Source organism: Rutilus rutilus (assembly GCF_951802725.1).
Source record: "Rutilus rutilus genome assembly, chromosome: 13".
NCBI lineage: Eukaryota > Metazoa > Chordata > Actinopteri > Cypriniformes > Leuciscidae > Rutilus > Rutilus rutilus.
Window position 1 is genome coordinate 27,064,094 of NC_140218.1, and position 25,442 is coordinate 27,089,535.

The following is a 25,442-nucleotide window of genomic DNA, read 5'->3' on the forward strand; positions in this document are numbered from 1 at the left end:
TTCACAATATTACTGTTTTTACTCTATTTTTGATCCAATCCATATATATATGGTCACATTAGTAATCACTAAAGGTCTTCCCCTACAAAAAGTCACCAGACACAAAACTTTTATATATAAAACAACTATAAAAACATGTTCTTATAAAATATATTTGTATGGAACAAAAAACCTTTCTCTATTTAGCTGAATATGTTTTGCCAAGACATTTAACCACCCACCCACCAAACAAGATTCTCTCAACTTCTTGATTTCTACATCCTGAAAGTATGCTGGTGAAAATTGTGTGGCTTTAAAAGCCAGTGAAGCTTATCACAGAACAAAAGGACTCAGTATTGTGACATTATAGAGGTAAATCTCCAATACGTGTTTTTTTTAATTAAATTTGCTTTAGAAAATGTACACACATTAAACAATCAACATGCACAGCTTTACTATACACAGTCCAATTCTTTTCAATATGAAAACGGTATTCAGCTTGAGTACATCATCTCACAGAGATAAGTGTTAAACAATGTATTAATACAGAAATATCAAAACATCAGGTCAAGTGTTGTTACACGTACTCAACATATGGAATGTTGATGTATTTGAATCTAACACACAAAGCTAATCTTGATCTCGTTAAACGAAACGAAACGAAATACCGTCTTGCATTCCACTATAATCTTTCCGCAAATCAATTTGTGACAGTCACAATCAAATTGCTTTACTTTTAAAGGACAACACTTGACCTTTAACTATTACAAGTTTGATGTCATAAAACTGAACCAACAGAACAATACATACAAAATACAAAACACTTTTACCTTTTTTTCCGAAGCAATCACATAAACCAATGATTTTTTGTATTTTTAAATATTTTTTTTTTTTTTTTTTTACCGTTTATAATAAGCACTTAAGGATCTCAGATGAAGCACTCTGAAGCAACTCCAGCAAAAATATGAATAATATCCACAAAATGGCCTGACAAATAATAATAAGCACTTAAGGATCTCAAATGAAGTACTCCGAAGCAACTCCAGAATAAAAATATGAAGAATATCCACAAAACGGGCTGACAATCCAGAACAAAATACACAAGTCCCAACAGTCACCTAAATGTCAGCAGCCATTATCAAAGGTTAAATCAAAATCATGCAGCAGCCTTCATCCCGGACACACACACACACACAAAAAAAACATCCAAGAGCTTCGACAGAGTTTGAGGTGACATCTATATTGTACGGCAAGTCTGTGGGGACAATGCAAAGCTCTTTCATTTACTCTCACTTCAGACTGCTTCTTATTTGACCTTACATATCAAAACCAAGGCCGAGTGTGCGGGGCGGCCCTAGAGTCTCCTCAAATGTGCGCGAGTGAGTCGTACGAAGGCCCTTTGAGTGCGGTCATCCTAAAATAACACCGAAAGGAAGGTGGCCAAGTCCCTTTTCGTGAGGAGAAACAAAAGAAGGAAAAGCAAACCTGCTCCTCGTCTGGACAGTCCTGAAAGACCTCGCTGTTCGTCTCACATCCATCTTGTCTCGGCTGTCCTAATAACCATTATTCCCTTGTAGATTTGGTCAAAGCCCCCGCAGGGCGCTCTATAATTTATTAGCGCGCTTTAATGGCTTCTACATCACGGTAAGGATCAGTCAAATCGTGTGCTTTCAGGTAATGGCTCTCAATTTTTCATTATTCTTGTGTTTTATATCTTTTGCCTGCCAAGTCTGAGGCCATAGTATTGTGATACACAAGTATAGTAATTATTTCCCGGGACTGAAAGAGTCTAAAGCAATCCGAGCGCCACCGCGTAAGCAGATTTTTTTGCTTCCGACTTTCCTAAACACATCTGATTCAGCTGATAAAGGCCCTGAGGAGCATCTGGTGAGTGGCCTAGAAAGCGAGAACGTAACAAATAAAACACAAGCTATTTATCTGAGCTTTGCTAAACAAGCTTCAGATACATAAAGTACCAGACTTTTAACAGTCACAGAAGAACAAGTCACAAATGTACATGGTTGAAAAAAAAAAAAAAAAGTGGCATTTTGCAACCATTCAGCATTTTGGGTTTAAGATGCAGCAGATGTTTGCAGTATCCAGCGCTGCCCGCCGCTTTAGAAACTAGAGATGCGCTGATATCTGTGCTATCTGTACTAAAAGAAACGGCTGATACGGGACCGTTGCTCGCTCAGATGTAACAGCCTGCAGATAACCAGAGGGCAAAGAAAATAACACACGCTGACATCTGATTTGCTGTTATATATAAAAAAACAACTTCAAATGGAGTCAAGAAGGAATTTTGAGTTTATGCTCCAGTGCTTTATGAGTTGAAACCGATTATTAATGCGTTAAACATGCCCGATCAGTCTCGCGTTACTGTACCTGAAAATTGCAGCGCTATTAAAAATTCTAATATTGGGTACTGGAGGAGATCAAAATATATTTAAAAAAATAACATGTCAAAATAGTATAATACTTGAGCTATCCCTTGTGGAAAAGAAGTACACTTAAGCATGATCTTAAAAAGACTAATTATTAAAATAACTTCATAATTACTTGTATTCTATCGTCTTTGTAAATATAGTTAAAGTGTACTGCCGATTGTATTGACAAGCATTTGTCAATTCTTTAATGTTCTTTCTATTGAAGCATGTATGCCATGTATTTAAATATATTCGTAAACACATATTTGTAATGAAGTTGCAATTAAGTACATTTTAAATGTAATATCGAACAAACACACTACAGTTAAAGGAGAACTCCGGTCAATTTTAACATTGAGCTCATTTTTTTGTACATTTGAAGTGCTGTCAATACAGAGAACAACGACAAAAATCGGTGTTGCCTACACCGAGTTATTCTATTTTTAAAATTTGCAGGTTTTCGGTTGAAGTCCAAAGTAATCGATTACCGAGTTCACGCGCGTGATCATAGGTAACTAAACCTATGCGCGTGAACTCGACAATCGACTACTTTGGACTTTAGGTTACACTGTCACATATGTTACATGTACTTACCATAGTAAGAACAGTAACTTGTGCATAATTACATGCAACTAACCCTCAAACAAACCCTAATTCAACCCTAACCCTATAGTAAGGACATGCACTTAATATTTCTCAGTTCTTAAATATATAATTACACTGTAACAATGACAAAGTTACAGTGTAATGATATATTTAAGTACTGAGTAATAATAATTAACTACATTTACTTACTATACTTAGGGTTAAGATTAGGGTGTAGTTGCATGTAACTATGCGCAATTTATAGTAATTACTATAGTAACTACATGTAACGTGTAACAAGGACACTGTAAAATAAAGTGTTACCGTACATTCAAGGAAAAATTTCAATTTGATATTATTACAAAGTGGCCTTTTTAAAAGTGTACTCAAGTGTGTCAAGAAACAGAGGCCCTGTTTCAAATGTACTTACAGTCTTGTGGACTTACAATGGCCGCCACGTTTGCGCAGACCATAGGGTGTCCCATTTGTCATTTTAGGTTTCAAAAGGGTGCTCGTGAGCGCCCCCTTTGCAGTCGATATCTGCGCTCGATGCGCACTTTTGCCGAGTCTGCAAGCCCATGAGCTCTGTAAAGTGCGGACTCGTTGGAAGACAGCAAGAGTTTATGGTGCCATTTGGGACAGGGCCTGAGTGAACTCTTTAAGTACACTTAAGTGGCGTTTTATTAATATTATAATATCATTATTATTAAAGTACAGTTTTTAAAAATATATTATTTGATGTACACTACAAATGCATATTAAATACAATTAAGTGCACTTCTTTTTTTTCAAGGGATGATAAAGTGATAATACTGAAAAATGGGTCATTAAAATGTGGCTTTATCACTCCAGACTTGAAAGAAAGCCTAATAAAGCTCATATTGTAATACTGTTAAAATTGGTTGCTCATCTCAGAATTACATTTTCACACACCTATTACTAAAATTACATTTCTGATAATAAAAAATGATGGCATTTCTTCAGTAAACCAAATCATTATGACTGCGTTTAAGTCTTAAGTGTCTAAAGGCTTAATTCAATTTTGAACATCTCTAGCATATTTATAAAAGCCCAATAATTTCCTTCATGTCATTATGATAATTCCTATATCGTTGTGAGTGTAGACAAATTTACCTATAACTTCTCCTAGTGTTAACGTAGATGAGATGTCACAAAATCTGTGAATGTAGCACTCATGAATACTGAAGGCTTTTAGCTGCAACATGGTGTCTGGAGCAAACAAATACAAGCCTTGTGTGTGTGTGCACGCTAAAACATAGATAAGGCACAGAGACAACTCTTAAACAAATAACTGAAACGGTAAGCAAAGGCTAAATATTAATTAATGACGTGATTACAAACAATCAAACAGTAGCTTAAAGGGAACGTTCACACCTTCTGTCATCATTTACTCGCTCTCATGTTGTTCCAAATGACTTACTTTCTTCTGTGGAACACAAAAAGTACATTTTTAAAGAACATACCGGCTGCTCTGTTTAATATAATGAAAGTGTATGAGGACTTCTGACACTGAAAATATATTGCTATATGCCTAGTCATCTGAAGTGATACAATAGTTTTAAGCAGCATACTGTAATGTAAGATGTTAAGTACTTTTCCATTGCTGGTTCATAAGAATATAAGATAAACAATATTCGATTCATGAACAAATCGTTCTTTCGAGTTCGAGTTTAATCAGTTGATCCTGTTCACAAAAACAATCTTGTTTCTCACGGAATGTTCTCGTGTCTCGGCGCATGCGGCGCAACGCAAGTGTTTTTTACTAGTTTCAGCCCGACGCAATTATCATTTTCACGTCCTGCGCCACGTTGTTTAAATAGGAAATGCATTTGCGCCTATTTATGCGCCCATGGGCGTGCTAAAGCTGAAAACGAGGTGTGTTCAGGCGCATTGTTGGCGCAATGCTATTTTGATGCAACTGAAATAGACTGCACCATTGACCAACTGAAACCTGGTCTAAAGTCAATGGCGCAATATTCTTTTTGTTATTTAAAGGGAACATTAGTAATGTGCGCCTATAGGTGAGTCCACAAAGCACGTCCACTCTGCTTATTAAACACACAGGGACGCACACAAACTAGACAAATATGAAAAATACAAGGATTACAATGTAAAAGATTAATATTGTGTACATAAAGATTTGGTGGAATCCTGCTTGTCCCGTAGATGGTCTGCTCGCGCACGAGCAGATCCGTTTGCTCTCTGGAGACGCGTTCAGTCTTTCCACTTGCAAATTCCGCCTTGTAAGTAGCGAATCCGCCATGGCGCGAGCGCAACTGGCTTTTTAAGGGAATGGGAGATGAGACTATTGCACGTTACGCCCAAAACACACCCATTCCTCATTAAGAGAATAGGGACAACCCTTTTAGACCATGCGCTGGGCGCGCCAACCATTTTTCCCGTCGTTAAACTAGCAAAAGTGGTTTCGGACACGCCCTAAGTGAACTTTAGACCATGCGCTTGGATCTTTAAAATAGGGCCCTCCATCTCCATTCGTTACAGTTGCGTGGGAATGAGCGCTCAGCACCCAAAATTCCTCCTTTTGTGTCCCACAGAAAAACAAAAGTCACACGGCAACAACATGAGAGTAAGTAAATGATTTTTGGGTCAACTAATCCTTAAATTAATGATGTGATAATTACAAAACAATCACAATTTTACCCAACAGAAGCTTAGTAAAAAGCAAAAGGACGTTAACTGCTTTGGCATGTACATGGAAGTAAGGCATTTGTTCTTAGGGATCAATGAGAAGATGGAATCTTAGTGCAGTAATATGACTCATCCCACCTCATACACCTCACTTAGTTTGCTGCAAAAACCTTCATCTGAAACCTTGTTAGGGTCTCGGATCACTTGCAAAGAGACAATGATACACAGTACATAACATGCACACGAAATCCAACCACCGTGGCGCTGACGTTTTCCTGTTACGCTCCTCAAACGGTTTTGCTGGGCATTGCCTCAGATAACTACGGAGAGATGGATCGATAATCTTGCCTCAGAAGTGTTTTGGTGCACCTCTCCAGCGATTCCACTGCGAGGAAGAGCGCGGGCAATCACACCGGTCAGAGGACGTTCGATCCTTCAGACTGTTAACACAAAGCCGGTTGCAGTGTCGATAATGCGATGATAGAAAGCAAGGAGGCTGGGATGGCGTTGGGCCGCCAGGCTCTGGACCCTCGTACGCTCATACCTGGAACATGGAAAACAGGTCTTTAAGACGCTGAAGAGGATTCACTTGTGATAATGAATACAAATAGACTCGGAAGCAATAACTAAAGCGTCATCAGGACTCGACTTTTGAGACTTTTGACATCCGTGACTAAAAAGAGATGCGTGTAAACTGTAAAATTTGAAGAACAGTCAACATTTGAAGTGGATCAAAACCTTTTATCAAAGTTATACATGAATTTTGAACAGTATCCGTTCTTGTCTTAGGGCAACTTTGATGAAATGTTGACTACTGTATATTTAGAGGTAGGTCATAAAACTATGAAATGGTATAACAAACATTCGTTATTTTAAGAGGTCTTAAATTTGGGGATGGAAATACAGGAATCACGATAGAGTCTAATGTGATTATTAAGCTTCAAAAGTCTATGATTTAATAAATATGAGCACTGCTTGTTTCAAAGTAGCAACGAGGCGCTGAATAGACAATAGTCAAATAGTCTGGTTCCTCTGAACCCCTCCACCTCCCCCAGCTCCACCTGCGGGATTGATATATGTCTATTTATGCAGCAGCAGCATATCTTACAAGCTCACAGCAGCACGTTTGTGTATCTGTTAGAAGTAGCAAGTCCATACGTGTTCTGCAGCAGCAGCAGCAATAAATTTGAAGTGGATATGACAAAAATTGAGCTCACTATAAGGTTTTAAAGTACAGTTTCCATGGTATGGTAAAGCTTTCGAATGATACCTAATTTATGATGATTACTACCCTGGTAATCCAGAGTTCTCACGAGAGCACAAGTTCAACGAGTTACTCTGGTGTCGCGTAATGAAGCTCATTAAATATGCCCCTCGATCTGAGCTGCACCAATCACATCGGGTTATCTGATATAGGTGGGCCAGAGGCGAGATGACGACAGCGCTGCGACGTCGAAGTCATTAGTAAACATTGCAAGATGGCTATGGATGAACACCATTTGTTTGAAACGGCTTTGGCCGCTACAATGAAAGATTTAGACTTTTTCCTCTAAAAGAGGAAAAGAAGACGGCGCTCTAATCGTTCCTTTGCAAGAAGGGCGTTTTTGCCGACCGGATACGGTAAGAGTCTAATCTACCAGTTAGCTCCGCTGGTAGCTAAGCGATAACTTGTTGTGATTGGTCGTAGTGTTATCCAATTGCGTGCAGTGAGATTTTCAAATCTCTCGAGCTGGCCGATTTTCATTACTCGACGCCAGACCATTCATCTTTTAGATTTAGGTCTGGATTTCCAGGCTAGATGATTACTAAAATATAGAGAAAAAGTCAACAAAAAAACGTTATCGGGATACTGACAGTTATTAGAAAATTCTGCCATTTTTTTATTTACTACTACCATAATACTATGGAAGTTAAAGAGATGAAAAAAAGTTGAGAGTGACTAAATGACAGTATTTTTATTTTTGATTCTTGTAAATGTGTCCTTGTATCCCTTTATTAAGAAAAAAAGTAATTAAGTCATTTAAGATGTTAAGTTTCATTGCGCCACTAAAGTTGACATTTTTCAACTTAGAGCACATGTGCTCCTTAGGAAAAAAAGGTAAAGCGTCGAGCCCTGATCGTTGGGAATTGAAGGATGAAATTATAGTTTTATCAGTGTTTAGCTCTTAATCTGGTGGTGGACAGTCTTGTGCTCTGAGCGGATTTACATGGACTTACAGTAGACGCTCACTGAGCAGTTTTTCCCCGTTCTAAATGACTAATTAATGCTAAAGCAGGTTGGAAAACCTTGCTATTGGCAAAGCTAATCATTTCCAACATTAACAACCGTAAAATCCAGGGCTTTTTCGTGAAAGCGAGGCATTGCAGGCCATTAATGAAAAATGTGAACAATAAGCCACAGAGAACAGTCGCCCCTTGCAGTTGCATCAGCCTGTGACGTTATATCCATGGGGGAACGGAGACGAGCGGGACAAGATAGATGGCGAGAGCTTGGGCTAGTTAATAAAGATCAGACTGCTTAGCCCAGTGGAGAATAAAAGGTGTACGAGGAGGACACATCAAATCAGTGAGAACTCATTTGGAGATGCGCATTAAACTCTGTGGGCTGCCGTAACAGAACGTCTACGCTGCAAACTGCACCTGCGCTGCTAACTCGGGGGAACAGGACGAGAACATTATGAGGTCAACTGTGCATTGTTTATTTTATAGGGGCCTGTGTGTTTAATATCCCTTGGCATTGGATATTTATCTTTTACATCATGGGCCTTGAAAAGCGGAGGGCGGTGAATGTGCTTTGCACACGCCTGCAGGTTTAACTCATGCACGCAAATGTAATATTGTGTGAGGATGCGGACGTGAAATAAATGAGCCGAAATATAAACAACTGATACAATTGAATTCATAAATCACTAATTTTTCTAAATTAACAACAGGGATATCAGGAAGGCAGCATTTTTTTTTCCTCCCTTGAGCTTGTTGCATTTTCATATATGTCCTAAACCATAAAAGTGAGGGAGGGTGAACGCCGTTTCACCAAGTTTATGTACCTGGATCAACATCTTTGTTGATCCTGGAACAACATTCCAATCAACCAATCAGATTTGAGGGACAAGTTTACAGTTTATGTCAAGTTTAGGCTTAAAACCAGGGTTAGGTGCTTCTACATCAGTGTTATTCAACTATCATTTCCATATGATTTTAGGGATAACTTATGGGTAGGGACAACATTTTTGTACAGAAATGTTGTTCCAAGATCAACAAAAAATTATGATCCAGGAACATGTCTAGGCAAAATCACGGTGACCTGAGAGATCTGAGAGTCAGGCAGTTTTTAGATTTGAATAGAAAAAATGTAGGGTGGGACTTAATTTGATCCATTGGGAATTGATTGGATGTTGAAAAGACGGTGTTACATGCCATATAATTGAGCAATTTCCTTAATCCGGAAACTGTCTAAATAGAACTGAAACATTTGTGATTGGTAAGATTTTTATATATTTTTAAAATAAGTCTTATACTCACCGAGGCTGCATTTATTTAATAAAAAAATACAGTAAAAACAGTAATGTTGTAAAACATTATTACAATGTAAAATAACTGCTTTCTATTTGAATATATTTTAAAATGTAATTTATTTTCTGTGATCAAAGCTGAATTTTCAGCATCATTACTCCAGTCTTCAGAGTCACATGATCCTTTAGAGATCATTCTAATATTTAATTCAATATTTAAACAGATGTGCTGCTTAATATGTTTGTGGAAACTGTGATACATTTCTTTCCAGAATACGTTGATGAATAGAAAGTTAAAAAGAACAGCATTTATTTGAAATAGATTTTTGGGACACTGTAAATGTCTTAACTGTCACTTTTGATTTATTATAAATGCATCCTTATTGAATAAAATAATTAATTTCGTTCAAGACTACAAAAAAAAAAAAAACAAAGAAATAAATAAAACAATTAAAATGACCCCTCATCTCAGAAAACCACCATCCTCAAATGTATCGAACTGATGAGATTATAGAAAAACAGCGTGATCTTACTAAGTTTATGTATGTTGATGGGTTCGGTTGGCATGCCTTCCCCGCCGTCGCTCAGCGCTCGTATCTGAATGATGTAATCGTCGTCTGCAGGTAGGCTGAGCTCCACTGAGGTCAGATTTGTTGTTATTGAGTTCATTTCTTTATGCCGGTTCCTCCTGTAAGTCACCTGGAGAGACCAAATGAGAGAGGTGCTAACAACCTCTTAGATTTATTCAGCACAAGCTATTTTAGTCGATAAAGGAAGTCAAATCAAATTATCAATACACTGTGGGAAACCGCAGTGTTTATTAGCACACCTGGTGTTTTCGCTATACCGTACAGCATATATGCTGTAGATCTGCGTTAGAAATTAGTTTTATTTTTAATTTCCGTTACCACAAAGGTGGGTAATGGTCCAACAAGAGAAATAATAGAAGCACTTTAATATAGTTGTTTCCTGAATGTTCACTGGAATAGAACAAGCTAATAGGATTATGTGAAAATAATGCCTCACAGTTTGGCTTTGAGGTTTACATTGCTGGGAAGCACTTACCTGATACCCAGTAACATCTGACTCCATCTCCAGAGAAATGACAGGCTCCCAATGAACAGTGAGCTTCGAGCCAATCAGGTTCCACTCCACGTTCAAAGGTGGCTGCCCGGGTGCTGAGGGGAAACACAGCCATTAGTTACTGTGCACGTGTGACAACATCACTGAGAAGGAGAGAAAGAGAGGCGCCTGGCTGTCTGTTTGTTCATTATGTATTATACTTACACGGATAAAATTAAGAAAAAAACTAAAAACGACAATTCTGTCATTCCAAACTGCTGAAACGTTTATAACACTGCTCTTTTCCACACACACACACACACACACACACACACACACACACACACACACACACACACACACACACACACACACACACACACACACACACACACACACACACACACACACACACTCCATGTTGTCCATATGATTTGTACATTATATCACAAATCTTTGGAGGTCATATGAATATATAGCACACAAGTTAAGGACTACTTTAAAGGTATTTTTAACAGTACTTTTGCTTTATTCTTTGTGAACATTTATTTAAATGTCTATCAAAGGTTTGAGTGAACAGGGCGAGTGAATGATGACAGAATGTAATAACCATTAATCCTTTAAATATATAGACTACCGTTCAAAATGTTGGGATCAGTAAGAATGTTTTGAAAGAAATGAATACTTTTATCCAGCGAGGAATCATTAAATTGTTCAAAAGTGAGAAAGACATTTATAATGTTACAAAAAATGTCTATTTCAAATAAATGCTGTTCTTTTGAGCTTTCTATTCATCAAGTAACCCTGAAAAAATACATGACAGTTTCCACAAAAATATTAAGCGGCAAAACGATTGATTCTTGAGCAGCAAATCAGCATATTAGAATGATTTCTGAAAGATCATGTGACACTAAAGACTGGAGTAATGATGCTGAAAATTCAGGTTTGATAAATTACATTTGAACATATATTAAAACAGAAAACATATTTCAGAATATTATTGGTTTTATTGTATTTTTGATCAAATAAATCTGCAGAAGAGGCCTAAATGAACGGCTTATACTCACGGGACTTCTTGGTGGTCACATTGATAGTAGGAGAAAGAGGGCCAGTGCCCGCCGTGTTGAAAGCGCTCACTGTCAGGAAATACTGAGTGTATCCTCTCAGACTACTGATGTTGACCTTGTTCTGATTGGCAGACACTCTGACTTTGCCCATGGTCTCTGGTTTTGTATCATCCTCCCAGTACACCACCTGATTTCAAGAGCGACGGAGAGAAAGCACAGACTGTGGGATCTAAAGACTATAATGCTACGGTGCCATTATGTTCAGTGCATGAGAATCATTATACAGGAGTATTCTTTCCTTCACACATTGGGTTTGGGGTGACATGGATGAAGAGTTTCAGAGAGGAATGTGTAATGTGTTCTCTGCCCTTAAAAAGATGAAGAAAAGCCATTTCGCCCATGCTGCAGAGAGGGCCCGCCATGCATACGGTAAAAACAGGGTGCCCTATTCTTATTTCCAAATGGAGCGTTTCCATGGGTACAGGGGAACTTTGAGGTGCAGCGTGGGAGATGACAGGCTCTGACAGAACCCACGGTGCATTTCAAAACCGGACAGAGAGTCATTTCCATTTAGAAAGAGAGACGCACCTCATAGCCCAACACTCTTTCTGGGGAAGTGCTGAGAATGTGCCAGTTCACTTCAATTTCAGTGGCAGAAATGCTTCTGGCCCACACGCCGCCTGGAACGCCACTGGGCTCTGTGAAGAAAGAGAAAAAGATGAATACATAAAGACAGGAGAAAAGAGGAGGAGAAATGAGAAGATGAAACAAGACAGAAAGAGAAGAGAGTAAAATAAAAGAGTAGAGGATGCAATGAAGAGAGATGTAAACGAGACAAAAACTAAGACAAGATATGTGATAAATCGAAAAGAGAAGAGAAAACAAGATTGAAAGAAAAGAGATGAGACGAGACAGGAGACAGGAGAGTAGAGGTAAGTATGGATAAGACTACGTGGTGAGAAGATCAAAATGAGAAAGAGAAAAAGAGAAGAGGACAGAAGAGAAAAAAAGAGAAGCGAAAACTATATATAAGACTGAAAACGGAAGAGAATAGAGGAGACGAAAAGAGAACAACTAGGATTCAAGGAGTGAAGCCGAAACAGAACTGAAAGAGAAGAGAAGATGAAACAAGACAAGACAGAAAGAGAAAAGACGAGATCAGCGAGATGAGCTGAGACAAGAAGACCAAAATGAGACAAGACTGAAAGAACAGAGATGAGAAGAGAAGAGGATGCAACGAAGACAAAACTGAAAGAGATGAGATGAAACCCGAGGAGACAAGACGAGAAAAGATGAGATCAAGAGAAGGGAGGAGAGAAGCCGAAACAACAAGACTAGAAGAGAAGGGATGAGAAGAGACTAAAAGAGGAGGAGAGAAGAGACAAGACAAGATGAGAACAGAAGTGCCTGATGCAAAACTCTTGTGTCTCTAAAATGGTAAATTACCGGTCTTTATTTTAACAGGATAGTTGAGTGACACAAAGGAATAGTATCCGAACAGGAATTCAATTAATGCTGTAGCTTCCTGACACACTCATGCTGTTTCTTCCCGTCACTCCACGCTGTAAAAGCTCATCTCAAACAGATCCTAACCAGCTGAAAGATTCCAGCACTGGTGCTTCAATTGCTGAGCAAGATACTCTAAAACCACCTGACATTTACAACACAACAGTATGTACATGCTCTACTTTGTAGTTACTGGAAAAAGGAAAATTGCACATTTGGACCTTTTGCGAAATACCAAATACACTTCCTGTTAAGAAATGATACATTATTGCTAAAAGAACAGAAAATTGCCACCAATCGTGTTGGAGAAACCAATAAAATTATACACCATTATGTAATCTAAATCTTTAGCCTATCTCTCTTTTCCTTGACCATTTGTTACGAAATGCCATGTTCTTTCAGCACTGCAAATAATATAGTGCTGGTGGTGAAATAATCAATTCCAGCCTCCTTTGAAAGTTTTATGCACCTTACAAAAGACAGAACAATACAGAAACAGCAAAGAGAAAAATCCATTGAAAACACTGGAAAAGTCTCACCATTCTCAGCTGAGAACACAATGGTGACGGGGCTGAACGGTCCCTGGCCTTTGGTGTTGTAGGCACCCACTTTGACGCTAAATGGCGAAAAGGGCAGGATGCTCTCGTTCCGGTACACGTAACGGGACTGAGCCGGTACGGAGGTGACGGCGTGTGTCCAGTTGACCTCTCCCAGCGGCCGCAAAGCGATGATGTAGCCGAAACCATCTCCGTTTTGTAGGTCTTCAGGCACAGGCTGGGAGGGAAACAAAAAACTATAGTGATATTAAAACATACAGACCAGATTCGGCCTCAGGTTCCCGAATCCCACACAGTTTCTGCAAAGTGATGCAACCTCTCGAGAGCGCAAATGAACCGCTTTTTAATATACAACCAAATCTGAATTGAATGCCATTACGGGAGTAAAGGGCCCAGATGGAAAACAGGCTTGGCTTTGACTGAGGTAATAAACACCTCCATTCAATTCCATTTAATTAGCCAAAACTATTACCTCGCACAGAGGGAGTGATAATATAGACAGATGACTTACCTCCCATGTTATTACCAACTCTGACTTGGAGCCACCCCCACCTCCGACATCGGTGGGGGCCGTGTCAGGAACTGCGAACAGGGAAAGAAAGAGAAACCCGCCATGGTTTCAGAACAGCAGATTCAGTGCAGCCTTCCTCATTGTTTCTTTTTTTTTTTTTTCATTTTACTCAAAGCCTCATTATCAAGTATCAAAAGAAACAAAGCTCCGGTCCCTTAGCAACTGCTTTTAAAAGATTCTGTGGGCAGTGTCTGAGTTAACGGGCTTTGTTTCTAGTGAATTTCACCATTTGCCAAGAGTCTCTCAACAAAAATGCTCGAAGAATTCATTCTATATACAAAGAGGCACTTGAGGAATGGTCATTTGAAGAATACGGGCACTTAAACATTGGTGGATTCAACATCAGACAGCACACCCACAGTCGCTCACTGACCATCTGATACACGCCTCACACAAAACTGGATTGCGCTTTCTCGATCTGGCAAGCTCTGTTCTGATTGGCTGACTAATCTGATGTGGATATACATTTTTAGGATGAAATTTATCACTGGACTTGCCAAAGCTTGTCAGCTTAGTGGCATTATATCAAATCAAGAATGCTCAGAGTGATTCTGTCAGTTATGTCTGTGAAAAACAAAAGTTGTTTTGATCAAAGTTTTAATTAAAGCATCCTGATAATCTTGGTTTCCACAAACTATTAAGCAACACAACCGTTTTCAACATTGCTAATAATAAGTAAAGCATCAAATCATCATATTAGAGTGATTTCTGAAGGATCATGTGACACTGAAGACTGGAGTAATGGTGCTTAAAATTCAGCTTTGATCACAGGAATAAATTACAATTTAGATTAAATTAGAAAACAGCTATTTTAAATATTTGCAATAAGGTAAACATATTTCACTATATTACTATTTTACTGTAATTTTTGCCACATTTCTGAGCAAAAGAAACTTCTTTTATAAATATTAAACAATCTTATCAACCCCAAACTGAAAGTAATGTAACAAACTGTATCAGCCATAATGATCTGAATGCAGTTACATGTGTATGTCACGTTGTGAATACACCCTTTCTGTAACAATGAACTAAAACAGACAACAAATAACTAAACCATCAAGAATTTACAACACTGTATTACAATTATAGTGTACTCATTACAATCTTATTTCAGTAGAAAAGTTGCTATTATTTTGCCTAAAATTAATGAATGACAAGAACGGCATGACGAAAACACAATTTGAAGGTTATTTTCTGATATGACTTTAATAAAAAAAGTGTAACACTTTATTTAGAGTCCACTTCAGACATTCTTTTAACTACAAGTAACTTTGCAACTACATGTCAGCTAACTGTCATTAGAGTATCAGTAGACTATCTGCTTAATATTTGCTAACTCTTTATTATGTTGTTTCCCCCAACAGACATTCTACTGACTATAAGTAACTTTGCAAGTACATAACTATTAGTCATTAAAGCATCAGTAGACTGTTTAATATCGGCTAACACTTTATTTTGATGGTTCCCCAACAGACATTCTACTGACTGACTATAAGTAACTTTGCAACTACATGTCAACTTATTCTACTAACCCAAACCCCTAACCATGACCTGACAGTCTACTACAGTCTACTAACAATTTAATGAGAGTTAGCAGTTAGTAGAGTGTCTAAAGTGGACATCAATATAAAAAAATATTGTATAAATGAGTGCTGGGCAATGATTAATCGCAATTAATCACATCCAAAATAAAAGTTAGTGTTTACATAATATATGTGTGCGTACTGTGTATAATCATTTTGTATAATAAATACACACATATACATGTATATATTTAAGATTTTTTTTTTATTTATATATAAAATATTTATATATAATATAAATTATGTAAAAATATATGCAAATATTTCTTAAATATATACATGCATATGTGTGTATTTATTAGGGGTGGAACGGTACGCAGAAGTCACGGTTCGGTTCATACCTCGGTTCAGACATCACGGTTCGGTACGAGTTCGGTACAATGGAGGGAAAAGCAAAACAAAAATGCAGAAGGCTTGTGCATGTCTCAGGCTGTACCACCAAAGGAAAATAAATTACTTAAGCCTTGTATTTTTTTAAATAAGTTTCATTAATAAAGTAAAGGCATAGAACCAGTTTATTTGTAGTGCACTGACAATAGTTTTATATAATTAGTTTATTAATTAAATTACTAAAAAGACAAAAAGACTTTGAGATATGTTTGGTAATTGTACCTGAATGAATTGAAATTAATTTGCTGCATTTCAGATTAATATATTTGTTTTCCTTAAAATTTAAATTAACAGTAGCCTAACTTAAACACTTTGCAGTTTGAATGATGTCCTGCATAAACAAAATGACGGAGTATGTTTTTATGTTTACACTGTTCGATCGCGCCTCTCACACACACACACACAAATATAAGGAAACACTTTGCAACTTTTCGATCGCGACCGCACCCCTCTCTCTCTCTCTCTCTCTCCCTCTCTCTCACACACACACACACACACACACAACATAGCCTATTCCAGCATTGGACATTGCAATCTTTACATCGCAGTCTGCTTCAGAGCTAAAGCGGGGCTACAGATTAGGTGTCCCTAAAGAACCCGCGTATCTAACAGTAGTTCCGCATTACATTAATTAATTTGCACGCGAGTTTTATTTATTTTTATACCGTGTATTCTCCGTGTAAATTTATGCACCGAACCGTGTACCTTTCCACCCCTAGTATTTATATATACAAAATTATTATACACAGTACACACATATATTACGTAAACACAAACTTTTATTCTGGTTGCCCAGCACTAGTGTAAATGAACACTGTTGGTGATCACCTGCATCTTCAGTTCTTGTTTTAAGAGATGCGGGACTCGGTTCCCCCACGCCAACGCTGTTTCTGGCCAGCACTCTGAACTCATACTCCACCCACGCGTTCAGATCCACCACAGTCGCCGTCAAGGTGTTGCCATCAATCACCTCCGGGACTGAGAGCAAACAGAAAAGCCTCGGTTTAACCATAAAGACCTGGATTACACAGCGCCGAAAAGTCAACAACAGCAGCCTAATTTTGAGCCAATGTTTACAGTAAGCCAGAAATGTCAAGACACATAAAAAACGTGTTCTGTTCCATGTCTCTTTCTGGGTGGGATGTTGTTCCAATGAATTGGAATTCGAGCAGCAGGGCAAGAGAGCAGATTAAGTCGTTTTGCGTTAATACTTAGAGCCCCTTATATGTACTCAAAGCGAGCATAAGCTTCTTTCTAAAAAGCATACGAGATGTGCTATGGTAATTTCAGCCTCTCGCTGAATTGATGCTCCGCTTGACTAGCTTTAGCTAATCCTGTATTGTTACCCGTGTTCACCGCTTGCCAGCCCACTGTGAAAGCTGTCTTGGCCTGGATGATATAGCTTGTGATGGGGCTGCCATTATCCTGGCCGGGTCTCCAAGAAAGCTGAGCCGTGCTGTCCGTGATCTCCTCCACTGTTACACCATCTGGAGCTCCTGGGGGACCTGATTCAATCAGACAATTAGCAGTGAATTAGCAATTAGAAATGAAGTTACCTTCACTGACATCTAACCTTACCCACCCCCCTGCCAGGAAGCTCTCCTCTTATCGCCTCACTAAAGCTCTGTGATATAAGACCAGTCTCTAAAAGGTGTTATTACATTTTAAGCTGTTGCTTTTGTGGGAACACTAGATCTCTTGGAAAATCACAGTGAAGCTTTTCAGAGGCTTGAGCGTTCAGAGCTGTTTTCTTAACAGCTACAGCACGTCTGCAAGCAGGCATTTCTCTCTGCACATCTTTAATTGGTTCTTCCAATTAAAATGTGCAGAGAACTGTCTTGCTTTGTCAAATTCGCACACGTTTGGGGGAAAATATAAAGAAGTGAAGCATAATCTTTCGTGGTTTTGTCAGCGCGGGTCACTCGTAGCATCACTTACGAGATCAGACAGTCTTTGTTTCTCACTTAAAAAGCCCCGTCAAACATACGTTCATTTTTCTTCTGTGAATCTCAACCTTTTGGCACCAAGGCCCTCCATTGTCCATAACAAAATTCGCAAGCCAGCCACTCCAAGTTTCTGTAATTTAACAGCAGAATTTCAGAAGTTTCAGAAGCTGAATGCTCTTTAGGTTTCCCACTCTTTTAACCAATGACTTTTCCAGTTGTTCATCGTTTACTGGATAAAGATTAGGGTTAGTGATTTTAAAGAATACTTCTTTTTATTTTATTCTAGTATTTTAGAGCTCGTCATAACTAGAAAAATGTATATCCAGTGCTTTTATATTTCCAATTGAGTTTTATGATTATATGAATTTACATGACTTTTCCATATCTAGAAATCACACGTTTGGCAAAAAAAAAAAAAAAAAAATTTGTTGATTAAAATAGGATATGTTTCATAGGATGGGTAAAATAGTAGGTAAAATAAAAGTAGGTAAAATAATAATAGGTAAAATTGGTTAATTAAAATAGGATATATCTTGATTTTTAGTTGTTTTAGCTGATATTAATACTTGTTTTGTCATAACTGAAATCATTTTAAGTGAGGCCCTTTAGTTAAACCAACTGGTTTTATTTGCACGATACAGCCAGTTTTTACTTGCGTTTTGTGCTTGCAGCGATTGTTACTTTTACAGCCTGTGATGCTGTTATAAAGCATTATTATAGGCTCTGGCAGTAAAAGTTGGCATGCCAATCTAATTTCAATTGAAAGTTATTGATCCGGCTAAAACTCATTTGTGACCTTTGATCAACAGCTTTGATATGTTCCTCTAATTACATCTAATGGAACATGTAATAACGGATCAATTCAACAGACAGATACATTTCCAAGGCAAAGCAAGGCCAGCATTTTTGTCTTTCTATCAGATTTTCCTTCTAATTCCCAACCCTACATTTAAAGCTCCTCCAAAATCCCTGACCGTCGTTCTCTTACCTTTCACGATTAAAATAGCCGCAGCCGATAAACTCTCGACATCCGTGTCGACCACGCAGACGTACTTTCCAGCGTGTTTCAGCTGTATATTCCGTATCATCAAATCTCCAGATGTACTCTAGAGATATAAACAACACACATACGCATTACTATCCACTCTATCAGCAGAGACTTTAAAGCGACAGGAAGATGTGTGAGTTGTTTGCTATATTCCCCAGCAAGTGATTCAGTAAGTGTAGACACCCTGCTGGGTTTGGGAATGAAAATGTGGCCCAACTCCACAGCTAATGGATGACTTTTGGCAAAGGCTGTTCGCTGCTACATTTGAAATGTCCGTCATGGATAAACATTCCCTCTGGCCAACCCTTAGGCTCCTTCGGCACCGCGCTGAACCCAGCTACCAAACTCACTCGCTAATTGGCTAATTAGAACTTAATCACATTTAAGAGGTAGTGTGATTGGATTCAGTGTGCCGAAACTGTGCAAGTGATGAATACTAAATCCACACATGACAATTAAATGCCTTTGTTAATCTAATAAAGATGAAAGTTGTTCATAAGAGTGGAGGTGAACTTTAAAACTACTCTATCAAGGGAATATATGAAGTACAGGTAAAGTAATAATGATATGTCCACATATAATCATGATGATACATGTAAATATCAAGTAAAAAGAGCATCAGAATTCTCAAACATCATAGTTATACTGTCTTTTATGTCCATGCAGCAACATGTAGTCCACAACAAACTTCCTTTCAAGGACAATAAAGTATACCTACTACTACTACTAGTTATAATCAAAATGAGCACCTTAATTACTGGGTCGTTAAAAAACGATTCACCATATATGTAATAATGATTGGCGAAACACTTTTAAGGGTTAATTCCTACTTTATTTCCCCATCTGTCAAAAATCTTCATTTTTTAATAGAATGGATTCTTTATTGCTATTCATAGACGCTGATTCGCTCGGATGTTGACATTGTCTGTGAAGTCTTCTGTACGGACAACTTCACTAATTTAATAAAAGGCGCTTGGATTTCAAATCAGTTAAATTACATGAGATAAGATGTGTGCTCTTATCTAAGGGTGAGATTGTGGTTGGCAAACAAGAGGTAAATCTGCAATTTCAGCAGTAAGGACATTAGGCTACAAATTTCGTTTCATTATGGAAATGAGTTCATCCAAGCTGTGAACTTCATGCTGATAATCCTACAAGACGGGTGGCATCGGAGAATTCATAAGAGGCGGAATATAATTATCGAGAAGAATCACCGGCTTAAATGAAGATGAGTGCGTTTCCTACAGTATGCGTGTGTCCAAATGTCGAAAACCCCCACATTTTGAAATGATCATAATTGTGTAAAAGTCAAAAATAATTTTATTTTACCATTGCTTCCAAAATGCAGAAAACAAACTAATTTAGATCCTTTAACTATGCAACCTTATTTGAGAAAGAAATCATCTTTTTGATGGCTTTGATTAATAAATCTGTTTAAGGATTGCTCAGTTGAGTCATGCACATCCAATATTGACCAGTCAGTCCTCATTAGGGCATTCTCTCAGTCATTACTATTTCCAGAAAGACGTCATTACATCCCAGAGAAAAGCAATCTGAGATCTGACCATTCAAAAGCCTTATGAGGATATTACACTTGAGATCCTTGAAGGCATAACTTTGATGGATTGATTTTTATTCAGTGAAGAGGAGGGAAAAGAAGCTCAAAGTCAACATAGTGGGTTGCAGTGGAAGCAACAGCTAAAAACTCGAAAAGAAAGTGATGAATTGATTCCTGAAGTCTTCCGCATTTTAACAGTAGGTCTGGTTCATAGCACAATGGAAGCATTGCACAGTAAACTACTGGGATTCATCTGTTTAGAATCTGACATTTGCTGAGTATAAAAAGTATAATAAATTAATTTGTTGTAAGAGTTAGTATACGGTACCATGGCATTTAAGGTGCACTCAGTATTTTTATCTCATTAGAAAGGTTTTACACAAAGAAATTTATAGTACTTTTGAACAATCTGTTTAAAATAATGTGAATTCACATTGAGTATGAATCAGACTCCAGGTCTCCAAGTTTTTTTTTTTCAGCTAAATTAAATTAAAGTCACCATGAAAGCAAAATTGACAATTCTTGTTTTTATGGAATATTGCAGTATTAATTATAAATGACATATCAATGCACATAATTGATTTTTTTTATTCAAGTGCCCTCGTGAACTTTGATCAAATTAACTTCCCCTCCCTCTTGCAGTGACGTCTTTGATGACGTTTTTACTGGCACAAGGGCGGGACAACCTGTCACTCACATGAGATCGACCAATAGCAAAGCACAACCATCCAATCAATTCCAATAGACAAAATCAAATCCCGCCCTACATTTTTTCTTGTTTGAGAAGCCGTTTCACTTGGATATATGTCACGAGAGGAAAGAAAAGTCTATCACAACTTCCATTTCATGCTGACTTTGAGTTAAAATGAGTTCAAGACAACTGCCATAAACAAAAACAGCAACATAAACCAAAAAAAACATACTGAGTGCACCTTTAAGAGACTGTTTGGTGAAGTTGAAATGCTTGATATATGTGGAAAATCTTTCTCCAGTTTTATGACACAACAGTAGACAGAACAGAATTTGAACAGAGAAGATATCTAATAAAATATGACTTACCCCTCCCACATGCTCATAATGCTGGTCCAGTTTATTGAGGAGCTGCCCATTGAAGGCCCAGGAGAATGAAACTTCCAGAGCAGGGTCACAGGAGATCTGGCAGGGCAGTACAATGCTCTCCCCGACGATGATCTCCATGTCCACTGGACCCTGGGTGATTTGTGTGGGATCTGCTCAAAATCACACTCAGCTTTACTCAATGGCCAGTCATAAGGTTGATTCAATCAATATTGAATATCTGAATATCTGAGCCTGGAACCAAACCAACCAATCACAACCAAGATACCGTGGTAAGAGACAGTGTTTGTATTAATGAATGATCTACTAATCCCATGATGAAGCATTGCGATGGACTTCTATAGAAGCACATTAACAAGCGTGGAGCTCAAAGTAGGTCTGTCTTGAAAGGTTTATACAATATCGCTAAAAACCCATTTCTCTATGGAGAAAATGAATGGGATTTTTACTTCCACCCACTTGGTAGGATGATACAGCTTTATCTATTATTTTAGGGAAAAGATTCTCACTCTTACGGCAGAAGCTAAAAGATAACTAAACACACTCTTTTATTTCTAAAAAAATATATAAAACATTAAAATAAACAGAATTACTGTTATGATTGTAGAATCGATTTGTATGGAAGCTTGTTTCCGCCACAAAATAAAACATTTTAAAAGATAATTGCGACTTTTTATCTCACAATTGCGAGTTTACACCTCGCCATTCTGATTTTATATCTCCCAATTGCGCTATAAAGTCAGAATTGCGAGATATAAACATATAAACAGTTTATTTCTCGCAATTGTGAGTTTATATCAAGCAATTCTGACTTTACAATACACAATTGCGACTTTATATCACACAATTCTGACTTTATAACTCGCAATTGCGACTTTATATCACACAATTCTGACTTTATAACTCGCAATTGCGACTTTATATCACACAATCCTGAGATAAAAAGTCAGAATTGCGAGATACATTTTTTTAAGATAAGATACGATTTTTATTCTGAGGCGGAAACAAGCTGGAACATATAGAAGAGATTGTCCTTTAAAAAAAATGGGTTTTAGTTATGTCTACAACTTTCTAATCAGTTTTAGGTGACATCAAGGGGAGGGGCATTCTCATAGTACAGAGCATCTGATTGGATAAAAAAAAAGACCAGACACATGGCAAAAAAAATTTGGGGAGGGAATTTTTCTGTTCTGTAAATTAAAATGTTTAAATAGCGTGATGAACTCTTATTTCAAACAATCAGGGAAAAATCTATTTCCATTTAATTGATATAACCCCTTTAACTACTGTTAAAACTGTTTTTACATGCGCCCAATTGCTTCCTTTCAGATTCATATTCAAATCTGTTGGGGCGGAGTTAGCTGTAAAATACTGTGATGTACTGTAGTAATCTCAGTAAAACCCAGAGCGCAAATGCAGCGTTCTATATTTTTCTCTCTAAATTGTGCACGCTCAACCTATAACCTACACCCTCACACAGTCCATTAGTGTAATCCAGGGTAATTGCAATGCCATAAGCAGAGCGTGAAAATGGGTAATTATGACAACACACAAAAAGCCACTGTTTCCTATCCCTGTTGAGTTGAGCTGAGAAGAAAAAAAAAACTGCCAGTTGGAGAGCTGAACCGCTTAACCCATGGCGTTATACTAGAGGAGCATGTAAGCCCCAGAAAGCAATCAAACAACTTTTCTGTCAGAATGCATTATATAAAACAGAACAAACTACATGAAACAGAAGTCCTTCCGTGCAGATCAACTTTTATTTACTCTTTCAGCTGAATCTATTTGTTGTTCTGGCGTAACTGCCAGGTTAGGATAGGATAGGATAGTTCACCAAAAAAATTCCTCATGTTGTCCCAAACTCGTATGATTTTCTTTATTCTGTCGAATGTTTTTGTTCATTCAATGCAAGTCAATGGGGTCCAACAGATTCAAGCTTCAAAAAGGACACAAAGTTAGTGTAAAAGTAATTCATACAACTGTAGTGGTTTAAAGTTTTGCTATTACTTTCCTTTAGGGTCCAATTCTCACTAGAGGTAATGAATTGACGTCACTTTCCCGCAGGAAAACGCCCCCTCAGCCGGACTGAGTGGCAAAAGAGCAGCTGCATGACTGGATTTAATAGGGGAAACTGCGAAAACGCGAGTAAAACAAGCGATTATAAATTAAACTGAAGTTGGACTCAGTATAGTGTTCCTTAAAACTTATCAAAGATCCAGTGATCTATAGACATTGACATGCAGCTAGGAATCCTGTTTCCTGACATTTATATGTGCCTGATTTCGACGCCGGGGAAAACAAAGCTAATTTGCCTGTGAATGCTTTATATACGGTAAATACAATATATGTCTAAATCCGGGTGATGACTTGTTTAATTATTTATATCGTCATATCATCCAGCCTTAAAACTTGTATAGTTTTTTTTTGTCAGTGTTTATTTAAAAAATAAATCGAATTATGCAGACTATATGATGGTTAATATTTAATTGATGAGTTGTCAATACAACATATAACAATACAATATATAGGGTATAATTTTACCCCAAAATTCAGCATATTGACACAAAATGATAACTGCAAATCCACCTCTCGCTGCCTGGAGTCCAGTTGTTTCTGTGAATTGCAGCGATCCATTTTCTTCCCTGTTCTGTAGCTTCTGGCAGTCTGTAAAAATATACTTCAGATTTCTTGTCAAATGTAGTTGTACAGTCAATCGCAAAGCTCTTTCCCGTTTTAGATGTGTTTTGTGTGTTTTTTTTGCGGCATTCATGCTGAAAACAAATGCTGCCGCTCAGTCTTTTTGCCACTCAGTGGGCGTAACTTAAACTTAAAGCTGCAGTCCGTAACTTTTTTGGGTTAAAAATTATCCAAAATACATTTTTGAGCAAGTACATTACCAGCCAGTGTTCAAAACTATCGGCTTGTGTTAGCTCGATTCAAAACGGTAAGCTTGTAATAATGTTTTTAAAGGGATAGTTCACTTTGAAATAAAATTTTGGTGTGTTTTAGCTTACCTCAAGGGCATCCAAGATGTAGGTGTCTTTTTTTCCGCAGTAGTTTCAATTTTGATATTTTTAGGTCAAACCGTTCTTGTCTGTCAGTCATATAATGGAGGTCTATGGTCACTGTCTCAAAACACAAGCACAGAGTCCAAATTAAAACAATTCCCCATCGTCCAAATTAAACAATTCCCCATCGTAAGTACACATTGATGGCCTAAGACACGAAACGAGCGGTTTGTGTGAGAAAACGAACAGTATTTATATCGTTGTTATCTCTTGAACACAGCACACGTCCAAATGATCTGACGGCGTGGGCGGGTATAGATATATAAATAGATGTCGCCTTGGCTACTGCAGTTCATTGGAACAAAACCGTCGCCTTCGCTACTGCAGTTCATTGGAACGAAACCGTAGCCAAGGCGACATCTATGTATATAACTATACCCGCCCGCGCCGTCAGATCATTTGGACGTGTGCTGTGTTCAAGAGATAACAACGATATAAATACTGTTCGTTTTCTCACACAAACCGCTCGTTTCGTGTCTTAGGCCATCAATGTGTACTTACGATGGGGAATTGTTTAATTTGGAAGATGGGGAATTGTTTTAATTTGGACTCTGTGCTTGTGTTTTGAGACAGTGACCATCGACCTGCATTATATGACTGACAGACAAGAACGGTTTGACCTAAAAATATAAAAATTGAAACTACTGCGGAAACAAAGACACCTACATCTTGGATGCCCTTGAGGTAAGCTAAAACATATCAAAAATTAATTTCAAAGTGAACTATCCCTTTAATTCCAGTGGTACTGGTGGATTTCCGCAGGAAATTCGAGCATGTCTTTGCGTCATTACGTCACATCTATACACATAAAGGAGTCTCGGCTAGTACGCTATATTG

General features: G+C 37.9%; 1 protein-coding gene across 1 annotated transcript in view; it reads right to left on the reverse strand.

Annotated features, from left to right (window-relative positions):
- Positions 1-3,239: 3,239 nt before the first annotated feature.
- The window catches only part of cntn3a.2 (contactin 3a, tandem duplicate 2), a 63,704-nt gene continuing 41,501 nt past the window's right edge, over positions 3,240-25,442 (reverse strand). Inside the window, exons 11-21 of the mRNA XM_084427331.1 lie at positions 21,520-21,689; positions 18,843-18,960; positions 17,255-17,413; positions 16,737-16,886; positions 13,876-13,946; positions 13,347-13,581; positions 11,890-11,999; positions 11,302-11,488; positions 10,238-10,350; positions 9,706-9,871; positions 3,240-6,204 (exon numbers count right to left, since the gene is read on the reverse strand). Of these exons, the coding sequence (XP_084283457.1) occupies positions 6,104-6,204; positions 9,706-9,871; positions 10,238-10,350; positions 11,302-11,488; positions 11,890-11,999; positions 13,347-13,581; positions 13,876-13,946; positions 16,737-16,886; positions 17,255-17,413; positions 18,843-18,960; positions 21,520-21,689 (1,580 nt within the window). The 3' untranslated portion in view covers positions 3,240-6,103. The remainder of the gene's footprint in view (positions 6,205-9,705; positions 9,872-10,237; positions 10,351-11,301; positions 11,489-11,889; positions 12,000-13,346; positions 13,582-13,875; positions 13,947-16,736; positions 16,887-17,254; positions 17,414-18,842; positions 18,961-21,519; positions 21,690-25,442) is intronic.